The 14,871-nt window shown below is 48.9% G+C and overlaps 5 protein-coding genes across 5 annotated transcripts; all 5 read left to right on the top strand.

Moving 5' to 3' along the window:
* Positions 1-20: 20 nt before the first annotated feature.
* On the top strand, positions 21-750 carry HD556DRAFT_1385511 (uncharacterized protein). Its single transcript, XM_041303368.1, has 3 exons — positions 21-170; positions 228-461; positions 535-750. The coding sequence occupies exons 1-3, from the start codon at positions 146-148 to the stop codon at positions 606-608; spliced, it is 333 nt and encodes a 110-aa protein (XP_041158381.1). The 5' UTR covers positions 21-145; the 3' UTR covers positions 609-750.
* A 284-nt stretch (positions 751-1,034) lies between these two features.
* On the top strand, positions 1,035-1,602 carry HD556DRAFT_1385498 (uncharacterized protein). The gene is made up of 4 exons (XM_041303367.1): positions 1,035-1,112; positions 1,172-1,463; positions 1,494-1,525; positions 1,579-1,602. Exons 1-2 carry the CDS (start codon positions 1,093-1,095, stop codon positions 1,422-1,424), a joined length of 273 nt encoding a protein of 90 aa, XP_041158380.1. The 5' UTR covers positions 1,035-1,092; the 3' UTR covers positions 1,425-1,463; positions 1,494-1,525; positions 1,579-1,602.
* A 586-nt stretch (positions 1,603-2,188) lies between these two features.
* HD556DRAFT_1240525 (uncharacterized protein) lies at positions 2,189-7,184 on the top strand (the record flags this gene model as incomplete). Its single annotated transcript, XM_041298121.1, has 9 exons — positions 2,189-3,283; positions 3,337-3,865; positions 3,922-4,198; positions 4,352-4,466; positions 4,527-5,423; positions 5,592-5,908; positions 5,959-6,015; positions 6,078-6,312; positions 6,369-7,184. The coding sequence occupies 9 exons, from the start codon at positions 2,189-2,191 to the stop codon at positions 7,182-7,184; spliced, it is 4,338 nt and encodes a 1,445-aa protein (XP_041158379.1).
* Positions 7,185-9,162: 1,978 nt separating this feature from the next.
* Positions 9,163-13,447, top strand: HD556DRAFT_1485906 (uncharacterized protein; the record flags this gene model as incomplete). The annotated part of the gene is made up of 9 exons (XM_041308718.1): positions 9,163-10,068; positions 10,145-10,255; positions 10,325-10,501; positions 10,550-10,705; positions 10,754-10,861; positions 10,918-11,293; positions 11,337-11,533; positions 11,586-11,730; positions 11,784-13,447. 9 exons carry the CDS (start codon positions 9,163-9,165, stop codon positions 13,445-13,447), a joined length of 3,840 nt encoding a protein of 1,279 aa, XP_041158378.1.
* A 585-nt stretch (positions 13,448-14,032) lies between these two features.
* On the top strand, positions 14,033-14,338 carry HD556DRAFT_1240557 (DNA helicase Pif1 like protein; the record flags this gene model as incomplete). Its single annotated transcript, XM_041298124.1, has 1 exon — positions 14,033-14,338. The coding sequence occupies one exon, from the start codon at positions 14,033-14,035 to the stop codon at positions 14,336-14,338; it is 306 nt and encodes a 101-aa protein (XP_041158377.1).
* Between the last annotated feature and the right edge of the window lie 533 nt (positions 14,339-14,871).

Here is a 14,871-nt window from a genome sequence, read left to right as displayed (position 1 = left end):
TGTTGATTTTTGACAAATTCTGTACATCACAACTGCACCACTAACATCCATCTCAATCCTGAGGCCTGAGGCATCTTGCCTTGTCTATAGTCTGTAATTCAAAAGTTCCTGCTCGACCGGATCCAGTATTTGTTATTGTAACAACATGACTTCCGCTCTGAACGATTTTGGTACATGATTGTTAATCTTTACTCCGCTCGACTGCGACTCATACTTACCACGCACAGTCTATGCTTCTTTCCTCCTTCCGATCTTCTTCACCATCGAATGCACCAGATGCGTTCTCTACGTCTCCGACAGAACGCCTGGCAGCGGTCCATTGCGCTTGGTCGTCTTACTACTCAACATCCTCGCGGTTGGCCCACTCCAAGTGATTTTTGGATGGGTGCTAATGGTTGTATGGTTCCCTGTGCGAGCTCTTCTGTGGTTCATGGGTATAGGAAGGGGTGCGCCGAAGAAAGGTGCGTGTGTTTGGTCTCTCCTTTGTTCGCTGTGCCAGATGGCTGACGATCAATTCATGCGTCGTGTATGTAGGCTCGGCGGCTGCAACAGCGCGATTCTATGAATTCAAGAAGAGACGAGCGCAGAATAGGCGAGGGGAAAGTTGATCAGGAGGACTTGAGGTATTATCATATGATTTTCTTGGGTTGTATGTACCTCTAGAAGTGTATTGTTTGTTGCACTAGTACTGTTGTTGTTTTATGATTGCTGTCATCGGTTTATTATATATTTATGCTCTCCTTCGAAGTGCAGCCCCAGTGAAAACTGGACATTCTGAAATCGGCTTACAATGCTATGATCTCATGAGGACGCAAATTGGGGATCGGACGATACATAGGCTGGGCGCGGGCCAGGTGAAATTGACGCGGCCCTGCCGCGCCTGCCGCGGTCGTGACGCGCCTGTGACGCGGCATATGTGACGCGGCACTGTAACAAATTCCTACGTACAGATCATGTTTACACAACTTCATATCGCATTCCAAACACTTTGAATCATCGTTAATGATCAACATGTGAGTGTCTGCCTGCGTACAGGCTCTATAGTGCTGTATTCACCTCTCACCAAATTTACAGTGCTTGTCCTCTGCGTTTATGCTACTAGTATGCATCTTGTGCGTCAGTCCTATATTGTTGCATTACCTCTAATTCATTCATCTATGTTGGTTTGCAGACGCAGTGTCAAATGTTGTCTTACTGCGTCAAGCCTCGGCCTCACCCTGCCAAGTTCGATCCACTCTCTATACCCTGCACCACCATGTCAAGCCCCAACCATGGCATGCCAGAAGCCTCCCTCGTTTAGGCTGCGTCAAGCACCACTCACACCACGGCAAGTTCTCCCAAATATCTTCGCAATCTCTGTACTAATATCAACATCCACACTCTATGCCGCGTCAAGGCCTACTACAGTGCCGCGTCAACCATAGCACATACCGCGTCAGTTGCCGCGTCACATGCGCGTCAGTGCCGCGTCAAACAAGTTGTGCCGCGTCAATGCCGCGTCAAACCTCCTCCATGCCGCGTCAGTGCCGCGTCACATGCGCGTCACGCCGCGTCAAACCTCGTCACTGCCGCGTCACCGCCGCGTCAAACTTCATTCATGCCGCGTCACAAGTAGCACATGCCGCGTCAGACCTCGCCACCTCAACTGTCACGCTGTCCGTATAACTTAGGTATTTTTTTTTTAGATCTGTCATAATATTTGATATTCTAACAGTGTTCCTTTTCATCCTGACAGAATTAGACGTCGTACACTGTAATTGTCCATAGGCAGTAATAAATTTATTTTACTAAGCATTCTTTCGTTTGTCTCCTCTGGGCTTGAGAAGAAACCCTTATTATCGCGCTTTTGTAAATCATATCATGGCCTTTGTGAGTGCTTTTAAATACGGAGTAAACTTGTTATAACCATCTTTTAGGAATTAATCAAGCATATATTCAACTTTTTATATCCCAACGAGACAGAGAATCAAAATTATCCAGATCGGCCGGGTCCGCTGCTGAGTTTTGGGGACCTTATACCCTGCTATGACCGTTCAGGTGCGTCATCCGACATATTCTCCTTGTGAACTTAGATTTGACAAATAGAACAGGCAATATAATAGCTTATCTTCCGGCCTCTGTGCAGACCGCTCAGCCATCACATGACCCTGCACACTCCGTCCCAAATCCACCACCCCTCCCTCAACATATGAAACACCACTCACAGGAGTTGTTTGAACTCTGCACGGACACAAAGTCTATACCACGCCGGCGTACCCGAAGTGTTAGTCCTCCTGCAGCCCGAACAAATCAACGTCCCAAATCTGGCGGTCGAGATGAGTTATGGGACCCATGGCCGGACGGTGACTTTGAAAAGTTATTCACATGGGAGGAGGTATTACGAACTGATAATCTTAGTGAACATTGGGCTTGTCAGCCAGGAGGAGGAGACAAGAGGGGGTCAGAGTCAGCACTCGCGTGGTCGCAAGGTAAAAAGACGAGACGCGTTTGCCTGGGTGTCATTACTTGTGATGAACCTACCTGTGAGGTAGTCACACGTCCGCAGACCCGCCGGGCTGGTATCATGGGACAACTCAATGCATCGTGCCTTTGTGGTAGTCAGCTCAAGCACATCGACTGCGGTGTCACATCAGTGTTGTATTCATTCAAAGGAGGCGTCTACTACATTCACAAGGGCATTCACCACCATCCGAAACAAACTCACATCTTGCATCTATCTCGTGACGAGCGGACAAGATTCGAACAAATTGTCTTCGAAAATCCTGCTGCTGGCCCTGCAGCATTAATTGCTGGTCGTAACAGCCTTACTGGTACCCGTGAATCTGTTGCAACGATCTCCACAGTGCTTCTCAACCAGGACCGTGTCAAGGCCGAGCTGCAAGCACTACGGGGCAAGTCCACTCGGAACTTCGTTGATGACTTCGCAGAATTCCAGAAGAACCATCCAGGATATGTTTTGTATTCTCAATTCGAAGCAGTGACTGTCGTTGTTGTTCAAACTCAATTCATGGTGTCGCAACTGGTGACCGACTTCATCGAGGACGAGGCTGTGAATGGCATTGTTTCGGATGCAGCACATGGATTTTGGTACTCATCTAAGGATCTTCTTATAATTAGTTCGACATATTCTGCTTTGCTCGCATGCTGGGTACCCGGACTCATGACCTATGCAAATGGAGGTTCAGCCGAGCACTACCGATTACATTTTCTTGTCCTTTTCAACTCCATGGCAGATGAATGCGAGAAGCACGGGCGTGAAGTCAATGATGAATTGTTTGGCAACGTAAGGCTCCAGTTACTGGTACATAGTGTTCATTCTGACATTTGCTGATCCAGGTTGTTGACTTCAGCGAGGCTGAACGAGTTGGGTTTACTCAAGCATTCATTATGTTCTGGACCAATCGCGAGGATTCACGTTCTCAGGCTGAACTTGAAGATGCAGCAGGAGCACTCCTCAAAGGCTGTCAGCAGCATTACCGGTCTCAGGTCACACGTGTCAAAAAAATCAGTGGAGTTATTGACCCTGCCAAAGCGGACAACTTTCAGAGTCGTGCCCTGGCCCTGCTGTTGGTCTTGGATATGGACACTTTCAAGCAAAAGGTTGCATCCCTTTTACGAGACTACCCCAAGACAAAGCCATGGCTGGAGTGGTGGCTTCGTGACAGCCATGCCCAGATGCTGTTTCCTCCTTTTCAGAAGATGAAAACGGGTCTATTCCAGGCAATGCCAGACTCCACTAATGCAGAAGAAGCGATGCACGCAAAGTTATATGCCACAGTTGGCAAGCGCTACAACTTGATGGAGGGGCTGCTTTGTTTGCAGGTTTTTATGGAAAGTTTTCAACTACGTGCAGCTGGCCGAAGTGGTATGTTGTATATTGTCAGTGTTAATTTGATATTAAACACCTCTTGTTTCGATTAGTGGGTGCTCCAATTCGCTACGGAGCAGCCAAGAGCTGGCAAACCAATCTACAAATACATGGTCGTACTCATCCAGAAAGAGCACCACGATCACATCGGTCCAAGTCCAGAAAAAATGATGGACGCCCTCCTGATACCTCGCGACAGCTTCTGAGAACCCATTCAAAAACTCGTGACAAGCAACAGGCTTCCAAAGAAGACTTAGATTCAGATTCTGACAATTCGCTCGACTCCAACATCTCTAACCATCCACTGAGCTCGCGCCCCAGTTATCCCTGGTCTCAAAACTCATGTTGGCTTGATACATGCCTGGAGCTCATGTTCATTACCATACACCCTCACTTTTATACTGTCTTCCAGCCACGCTTCCTTGGAATCCGCGAGGAACATCCCTTATGGGCTCTGAATCAGGTCATGAAAGTTCGTATGAGCATTGATCAGACATCTAATGCATCTCGTATCTTGACGACTCAACGTGATGGGTTCCGCAAGAATCTGAGGGCCACACGAATCATCAAGGATATATCAAGTGCGGACGGAGTATTTGTAAGTGTGCTGTCATATTTCGCAAATCAGAGTTTCACTAATAGTAGTACCTTACACTAGGGCTGGCTAGGAAGGGCATTCCGACTACTGCTGCACAAGATGCCACCTGAAGAGACGTACCTTGCTCGCACTTTCTTCGAGGCCCAGATCATAGACCTGCGATTTTGCTCTGGTACTTCAGGAGGACCAATGCACTGGCAAATACCACGTCAACCGCACCCCAAGTGTCATTTTCAGCTTGATGTCAAACTCTCAGCTCAGTACAAGGGCGATCTAGCTGCTTGGTTTCGTGATCTCATTCGCGTGAACAAGGAGGCCACTTCTAAGACTTATTGCTGGCGAACTTTGGATGCACAGGTTTTATGTGACGGCTCCTCCAATTTCATCACTTTGTATCTTGGAATTCCTGTGATGTTGATAGTCGAGTTTGGTGATGTCCTCCATCGCGATAACAAATGGAACATTCCCAAGCACATAAGGCCTCTCACAAAAGAAGCCGAAGAACAGCATTCCCTCGTTTACGACGTGGTTGGCCTTGCCTTTTGTGACCCTACACCAAAGCTGGCACACTTTATTACTCGCTACTCACTGGATGGCAAGAGGGTCTACCATTACGATGACCTTTCTCATGGAGGATATGCACAATTGTTGAAGAATGCAACTGTCAAGAGCCATCTTGTGGGCAATTTGCACGACATCCCGGCACCAGGAGGCTTCAATGTTCATGGTGTTGTGTATAGGCTACGTGGTGGCTCTGATGCGCAGAACTTCTTTGCTGAACATCAAATAGCAGCCGCAGAACGTTTGCATCATGTTCATGTCAAACGTGACCTGCAGTCGCCAGGTTCAATTCCTATCATTTCTTTGTCTCGCACTGCAGTGGCTGCTGTTGATCCAGACAATCTTATTTGGCTCAAAAACCCTGCAACTACACAGAATATAGAATACGAGCAGGTGGTAACATTGAACACAGGCAGTAATTCCAAGAACAAAGCACCACCCCAACACCAACGTTCTCGCACAAAAACGAAAAAACTTCGGATCTTGTCACCGGTATTGGAAACTGAAGATCGGCCATCCATAAACGAGGGTGAAAAGCCGTCTGACCAGGCCAGCGTACCCAAGCCAATCGAGGATCCATTGGTCCTTCAGGCATCTGGCAATGAAGAGGAATCACTGTCCACATCTGAGATAAAGAAACCATTAGAGCTGGACGACGGAGAGAGTGAAGCATCTGACTATACATTTGATTGTAGGTGTGGGGCTCTTGGCAACGGCCATGAAGTTGCAGGTGGTCAAAAGACAATCCGATGTGATCTGTGTGAAAATTGGTCACACATTGCTTGTCAGAGAGGTGGCCGAGCCAGCAATCTTCATCCAAAGGCAGCATTTTATTGCGATGGATGCTCAACACAGGAGTCAAAAGCACCACCAACTCGCAAGTAAGTTTAAATAACTGTGCCCCTCGCATAAACTGACATCCATGACTCAGGAGCAGCAGGAAAGCCACAACAAAGAAGAAAACGGCTCCACTTCACACACGTCTGATGTTTGTCTTTTGATCTCCAACCCTAGCTGAGAATCGAGATATGGCTGATCACTCACTTACAGCGCCGGCAAAGGAGCTCTGGCTCGTCTCGGGAAGTATTGGTATCCTGTGCGGCTGATTCAGTCCTATGACACTGTTGGTCTCCCTGCTAGTGCACGCAACCGAGTACGCTGGTGGGTGGTCTGGTGGCGCGGTTGCAGATTCCCATTAAGTTTGGGATCACCTCCTGGTGATGTTGAGCAAGGAGATCTCATGGATGAACTTTGGCAGGACCAAGCTAAGAGGCGTGAGATTCGCGTGAGTGACAGTGACTGGTTATACTCGCGGTCCTCTTGACACAAAGTATTGTGTAGCTCGGAGAATGGATCCACTCTTGGGATACTCCTCGCGAAGAAGACTTGATTCAAAACTTTATGTCAGCGGAAGTATCAAAAGAACTGGACGACATTCTACTACCACATATTGCTTCGCTTCAGAAGCTCCTTGACAGTCCAGACTTGAACCAATATGGTGCGGAGGCATACCCCGTGATAGACTACATCTTGCGATCGAGGAAGAAGCCAGATGGTGTGGGTGCATACAGCATACCATTTTGTGGTGACATCTCTTCTCATGAGTATGCCAAAATTGCACGTTGGTTCTCGGAGAATGTTCCTGGTGCTTCCGGTCAAGTCGAAAAATGGCTTGGTGGCATGCCTTTGGTGCATGCTTTCACTCTCGTGGTTGCTCATCGAAAGGCCAGTGATTTCGAAAAACGCATTGAAGCTCGAAACGAAGAATGGAACGATAGCATGCTGTTGAAGATGGCTTGGGCTGATCTCATGATAAGCTATCCTACCAATAGCTTCGTGGCTGACGTCGACCTTGAGTGTCTGACCGCACTAGAAGCAAGGATGTTCGAGGATTCCGAAGAAGCAGGACCTGCAGGCAACCAGCAGTGGGGTTTGGATGCTGGCCAACATCACAGGCGATGGAATGTGTATCTCGGAATTCCTGATGAATGGGTTTCTGCAAGAGATTATAGCGAAAGTGAACTTGAAGTGAGGAAGACATTACCTGCTCCGTTTGATAGATATCTAACTTATGTGATTAACAGCGCGGCCCCTTATTCAGTGATAACTCTGATGCTACATCTGTGGAGTCTGCAGACGAGCTATCCGAAGCTGTAGTTCCTTCTCTGCCGGCCGAAGAATGTCCGCCCGTTAAACGTCGATGTGCTCCACAGGCTCGAAGGGTCCAGAGAGGGAGGAAAAGAAAATAGTCATTGGCTTATGTATACCTAGTTGTACATGGCTCTGAGGCAAATAAAATAACAAAAGAATGGTCGTGAACTCATTCAACTTGATCTGGAAGTTGAATGTAGAATATAGGAATGGCGCGTCAGTGGCCGCGTCAAGGCTCGTTAGTGCCGCGTCAAGGCTCGTCAGTGCCGCGTCAGTGCCGCGTCACATGCGCGTCACGCCGCGTCACGGCCGCGTCACGACCGCGGCAGGCGCGGCAGGACCGCGTCAAAATAGCTACGCCCGCTGGGCGCTCGTGGATGATGGATGAACGCATAGAAACGTGTCGAGTCCGTCATCGCATTACAGTGCTAGATATGTCAGAACTTACAAATGGATCAGGTGCTCCCACGTAACTCTACTAATAAGAGGTGATAGACCCAGGACATGAGGCTGTTATCATAAGCGTCTTCTTGAAGTTGTCAATGCAAGCGCCTGAACATATGTGTCCAACTCACGTCGCCACAGCTTTCCACATGTAACTCAAAGAGTTCTTCCAACCTCTGTAGCGAGGATTTGCGTACTTTAGGTGTTGATGTGGAGGAAGACGAAGAAGGAAATCAATGCTAACTTACATTGATTTCCACCTTATTGTCTCAAGCACTCTTCTGCAACCCGGCCTTTCGCGAGTTGAGATGACGAGGGGGTCGGGAGTCAGCGGCAAAGTACATACAGAAAAGTACCTTTGATAGCGGCACTTGTGAAGTACCCTCCAGCAGAGTGCTCTTTGGTAGAGGCCACTCTCTAAGACCATCTCATCAAAAGTTCATAAGCTCAGCTGAAGATATGTCTTTCATGGAGAATAATACACAAGTCGTCAAAACAGAGTGCGGGAAGATGGCGACGGTTCGCCAACCTGACAGCTGCCTCGTGAGACGTCGTGAGATGCGGAAGCGATCAGATGGCAGTAGCAAAAACGTATGATGGCATGGATGACATCACCGACCTGATTCCAAGTCAATGACTTCCACCGTGGTTCCTGTATGCTAGGATCATATTCACCTGAGGAGATGAATAGGGTCCATGGCTTACTAGGGTGTCTAAGGAAACACAAGGCAAGTCAATGGGGTGAAGCAATATAGAAACGCACGATGTACGCACCTCTGCAGCCTAAAGAAAGACACCCACAATCCCTCCAAAGTCTACCTCGACTGTGCTCCACATCATCAGCATCCAGCAAGATGTCGAAGTTCGTTTCAAGCACCGCACTCGGTTGAGTTGTTGAAGATCATGAGAGCGGTGCACCCGCAGTCGCAGGTTTTCCCAATAGACAACGTATGATGACAAGACGCTTCGGTTGTGGGACTTGAATACAGGTGTTGTGTTGAAAAATATGGAGGGGCATCGCAGTGAGATGCGGCCATTAGCAGTGTGGCGATGGTGAGGAGATTCCGAGGCTGTACCACGAAATTTGGTTCCATCTTGTCTATACGAGGATCTGTTGGATGGAGAAGTGATATTGCAGTAAGCTATATACATGCGTTCAAAGGAGATAAGCTGGAGTAGCTGCTAGATATGAAAAACAACGGTATTCATGCAGGATAGGCAGTCAGATTCGAGCGCTGGAAAGCACGACTGCTGGGCTTGATGCGATGGGATAGATTCTGGAAGCTGTGAAGACAAAAGTCGGATGCATGTATGCACTGCAGATGTGCATACGTCGAGGACAGCGGGTATGACAATAGGGTGGGTGCATTACGGTGGAGGCGTGGGCACGAACAGCCTTAGATGTCCTGGGCGTCTATTGAAATGAGGCAAGCTGTGAAGCACCCATAAAACGCACCATACACCCTGTGCAGCTTAGAGAAAAACACAATCCCTTCAAAGTTTAGCCTCGTCCGTATTCCATACATCAACATCCAGTAAAATGTCGGAGCTCATTACAATCACCACTCCCCTGCAACGGTTCAAAGGCCATGAAGGATGCATAACTGCAGTCGCAGTTTTCCCTGATAAACGTCGGATGGTTACGGGCTCGACCGACACAACGCTTCGTCTGTGGGACTTGAAGACAGGTGTTGCGTTGAAGAAGATGAAGGGGCATCGCAATCCGGTGTGGAGTTTGGCGGTATCACGAGATGGGCAATTGATAGCAAGCGGTGATGAAAAAGGAAAGGTCATCGTCTGGCACGGAGAAACTGGCAAATTACTCACCAAAATCCAAGCACACTCCGATTTGATCTCCTCGCTGGATTTTTCTCCCGATGGAACAGTGTTGGCCACTGGTTCATATTACGAAAAAATGACGAAACGGTGGAATACCAAAACCTGGCAGCTGCAAGGAGATCCAATCGAATGTGATGCATATATCTACTGCGTACGGCATTCACCATCTGGAGAACTGCTTGCCGTCGCAACCAACCATGATATTCAAATTTACAATTCAGGCACCAGCAAACACGTCACATCATTCAAGGCTCACAAATCATGGAACTCGTCACTCGTGTGGACGCCCGATGGCACACGCCTTCTCACAGGCGGCGATAGGGAAGATCCTACTGTACGCGAATGGGATACAACAACTTGGAAGCAGGTCGGTAATCCTTGGACGGGCCACACTGACCACATCGATTCCATTGCCATTCATCCTGCTGGCACACTCGTTGCATCCGCATCTAGTGACCACCATGTTCGTCTCTGGCAGCTCTCAGATCAACAAACCATTGTCGTCTTCGAGCATTCATCTTCATCCCTCGCGCAATGCATCACTTTCTCCGTGGACGGCAATCACATCCTCAGTGGAGGCGACGATAAGATCATCTCAGAGTGGGCAGTACCCTATGGTATACATCCAAAGGCATGTTTCCGTCTCTGACTCATATACCATAAATCGAGCATGCTTCTTGCAGACTATTGCCACAACAACAGTCCGCGATGCATGCATAGATCGAGAATTATCTACTGACGAAGAACTACTCATGCAAGATATCAATACCGATCCGAACACTCATACTCCCTACGTCCATCGCTCAAAGGCATGTTTCCATTCTTGACTCATATATACCACAATTTGACCATGTTTCCTGCAGATCCTAGCCATCACGACCTCCCGTATTGCATGTCTAAATGGAGACTTATCTACCGCCGAAGGACTGCTCACTCAAGATATCAACACCAGTCCGAACAACCATACTTCCTACGCCCATCGGTCATTCGTCATGGCCCGAAAATACGATTGGGAACGCGCCCTTCTGGATGCAATCAAGGTGAGAATCATCGCTGCCTTATACAGGACTAACTCGACGGTGACATAGTCCATCAGGATTCAGCCCTCACTGACGGGCTATATCTCCAAGGGTATTGCCCTCTGTGGAAAAGGCCGCGTCCTGGATGCGAGGGCAGCATTTGATGTCGCATCCATGTACACGGACCAGGATTCAGAAATCCTTCATTTTCTGCTATTGACCAAGGTATGTTACATTTGCCTCGCATACTCTTCCCTTCATCGCGTATTTCAGGCCATCGCGCTCTTCAATGCAGATCAACATCGCGAGGCAAACCTGCTCCTCACAGAGCTTGCTACCGGTTGTCCGAATGCTGATACTCTCGCATGTGATATTGTGCAAGTAAGTTATCATCCATGCTTGGTCATCAACACTCATCTTTACAACTCGCACATTAGGCATATCTACACGTTCAACTCGGAATCAAAGCCTTGGATGGCGCACGTTACGACGAAGCCACCGACCATTTCACTGCCGCTATCGACTCCAGCGATTTATCATCGGAATCGGACATTCATGAAGTATATGAAGATTTGGTGGTGGTACATCAAGATGATGCCTATATGACGCTTTTCATAACTAAATCTCTTGTCCAGCTCTTTGGCTGGGACCTGAAGTCGTTGTGGCGAAAGGCACACCATAAACGGTGTGATGCACTCCTTCGGGCGGGTAAACTCCAAGATGCCGTGAAGTCATACCAACACCTGATGACTTCAAGTGACGAAATCACCAAAGCCGACTGCCTCGATTGGTCCAACGGCGAGTCTAGAGCCAGTAATGTCGCGGAGGCTACAATTCTCACCTGTATTCCTCCCAGATTTCAAACAGCAATGCAGCGCACTCTGCGCTGCCAACGGAGATGACGCCTTCGCTGCAAGCGATTACGACAAGGCTATTGACCTATACTCTATGGTGATCGATCTGGATTCTGCATCCGATGTCGTCTTTGCAAATCGCAGCCAGGCAAAGTTAAGTAAAATGCTGTGGGAGGATGCGCTCCTCGACGCGCAAAAGGTGCGATGGCATCCACGTTTTCGTAGTCCATGTTGACTTCGGCGATGCATAGGTCACAGAACTCAATCCTTCGTCTCATGTTGGGTACCAGTTGTCACACTCAGCGCTGCGTGGCGCGCAACGTTACGATGAAGCCATCGAGGCCTTCACAATCATGTTGTCCAAGTTGGACAATGCTCCAGAAGTGCAGATACAAGGTGAGACATGGAACACTCCTGCGTTGTCTCGAAATGCCTATATCATTCTGCAGATCTGCGTCAGCAGTACGTCTGTCCATCGGAAGCAGAAGACGTTATTCGAAGAGCAGTTTGGATTGAACTCAGCAACGCCCCCCTTCGTCTGCTCAACACCTCTACGGGGATTCTGTGCGACCGAGCAGCACAGCTAAACTCCTTCAAAACAAGTCCAGAGTACAAGGAGCTTTTGTCAACCATAACGAAGCGTTCGGATCTCCAAATGGAACACATCAAGGAGGTGGTGGCGACGCATTTCCGTTGCGTTTTACTATCACATAGGTGGGAAGAGACGGAGGCGCTGCTGCACCACGTCCAGGACAAAGTGGTGTATGAGTTGGATGGACTCGGTGGCACCGCGAAACTGCAGTCATTTTGCAAAATCGCTCGTGATGCGGGGTATTTTTGGGCATGGATGGATACATGCTGCATTGATAAGAGCAACAACGCCGAGCTTGGAGAATCGGTCCAATCCATGTTCGTCTGGTACCGTCACTCGGCGCTCACCATCGTCTACCTATCCGATGTCCCTCCTTCATCCCAACCCGGTGCACTAGCAAGCAGTGTTTGGAACGAGCGGGGATGGACCTTTCAAGAATTTGTCGCTCCGAAAGTCGTTAGATTTTACCAGAAGGATTGGTCGTTGTATCTCAACGATCGCTCTCTCAACCACAAAGAATCTCAAGCAATCATGAAGGAGTTAGAGGGTGCGACGGGAATAGATGCACAGGCCCTGATCTCTTTCCGTCCAGGGATGAGAGATGCTAGACAGAAACTGCAATGGGCATCGAAGCGCGTCACCACTGTGCAGGAAGACACCGCGTACTCGTTATTTGGTATCTTCGACGTCCACCTACCTGTCATCTATGGCGAGAGGAAGCAGAGCGCGCTCGGCCGGCTCCTGCAGGATATCGTGTCTCGGTCGGGCGACATCACTTCCCTGGACTGGGTCGGACAATCATCCGAGTTCAATAGTTGCCTTCCAGCTGACATCATCTCATATGCCGCCCCGTCATACTCCCTACCATCGTTGTCTGAAGATGAGATTCAGACAGCGGTCTCTTCGTTGCGAAACATTGTGCTTGTGAATCTAGCTTCGAAGTTGTATAACCTGCTCGAGAACATGAATGCTCCGCTCTTCGCAAACTGCAGACTCCGTCTTCCTTGCATCGCATTCCCTGTCACGGAAGTCAAACGGAAGCGAGGTCGTACTGCCCATTCCACGTATGGAGTGAAAGCAGATGGGCTTCGAGACTTGCTGATTACCACAGACGAGACCCTAACTCAATTCTCGCGCACGAAGCCCATTCAGCAGACGTTCTTTCTTGTCCGTCCATGGGACCGTCGTCTCCTTGGGCTGCCTGATTTTTCAGAGCAGCTCACCTTTGCAGACGAAGGGGAGAGCGTAGGGCATTGGTCCGAGTCCGAGTCTGGATCAGACGACACTGAAGAGTCGTCCAGCAACTCACCTGGAGAAGAGGAGTTGTCAGTTGACTCGGATGTTCATTCACGATCATTGCGTTTGATGGTTCACCTTGGGCAGGCTTTCAGCGCACTTTTGGTAGCGCAGCAACGCGTTGGAGAATACAAGAGGGTCGCGTCGGACCAATATATCATTGCGCAGGTGAAAGACCCGGCTTCGATTGACATTATGAACATCAGGACCCTGGACATATTGTAGCTGAATGGTTTTTTTACTTCACGTTGACGATCACATTATTATAGCCTCGTATATCATACATATCCTGCAAATGACCCTCGCAAATATAAGATTTCAAAATTTGACATGCAGAGGCACCATCTGCTCTCGAGGTGGTTACAGCTGAGGACGATATCGTGTGTCTGCATTGCAGTCAACATGTGCACTTGGACCGTGTTGAGTAATACATCCGGTTGTTTGGATTCGTGGCTACTTAACAGAGAAGGCTTGCTCACACTACAAGAAGCTGTGGACTGTCTGCGAACGCCTGCCCAACTGCGCTTTCTATTCGCACAGGTCTTACTCGAAGGTTATCCCGCAACGTCGTTATGGGAGCAGTTCAAGCAGAATCTGTCAATCGATCACATTCTGCGTGTCGGAGATGAGACAAATGGTTACAGACACACACTGCACCAAATCGAGGACATCCTCGCGCACAGTGGAAGGCACCTTCACGACTTCGGGATGTGCATTCCTGACAAGCGCATGGCTGAATTAATCAGCGAAGATAGATTTCTAGCATCCAACCATGCCGCACTTGAAGCAGAACGGGACAACATGTGTCAGATGTTGAACGAGGAACAGCGTTACGCTTTTGATGCTATCTGCGACAGCATACAATCCCGACGAGACTGCATGTCCTTTGTAGAGGGTCGACCAGGAAGAGGGAAAACGTTCATGGTCAACGCGCTAGCATCGACTCTCCGTGCTTCAGGACACATCATTCTGATTGTCGGAAGCAGCGCACTCTGCGCAACAGCATACAAGCGCGGTTGTACAGCTCATTATATGTTCGGAATTCCCGTGACGGAAGACAACGTCGACCTTCATTCAACCATCCATCCCTTCTCCGCTCGAGCAGATCTCATTTGAAACGCAACTGCAATCATATGGGATGAATTGCCCATGGCAAATAGAGCGGCATGGGAATGTGTAGACAACTTATGTCGTCGAACTATGAATGTCTACGACAAGCTTTCGGCGGAATTCCGATCATCGGCTTGGGAGACTTTCGTCAAGTAGCTCCCGTCGTCAGTGGTGCAGGAGAGTTGGCTTCTTTGGCTGCGTCCGTCAAGTCATCTCCTCTATGGAAGTTTATGCACATCTTCACACTCAACACGCCCGTACGCACGATTGGAGACCCAGAGTACACCGACTTCGTGGACACGTTAGGAGAGGACTGGTCCGGCGAACGTCAAGCTCTTCATCTCATCAATCAAATCGGCAGCATCACCGATGCCATCGACTTTCTCTTTCCCCCGCACGTTCTACTGGATCCAATGACATGCATTCAGCGAGCTTTCCTATCACCTCGCAATATATTGGTAGAGGAATCCAACGACATCATGCTCGACGCGCTGCCTGGAGATTTCGGTGAGCGCAAGTCACATTCAATGACGCAACAA

The sequence above is a fragment of the Suillus plorans genome, assembly GCF_016647745.1.
Source record: "Suillus plorans strain S12 chromosome Unknown HD556scaffold_42, whole genome shotgun sequence".
NCBI classification, from domain to species: Eukaryota; Fungi; Basidiomycota; class Agaricomycetes; order Boletales; family Suillaceae; genus Suillus; species Suillus plorans.
The sequence above is the reverse complement of the archived record's forward strand: the minus strand, read 5'-3'. Positions and strand labels throughout refer to the sequence as shown.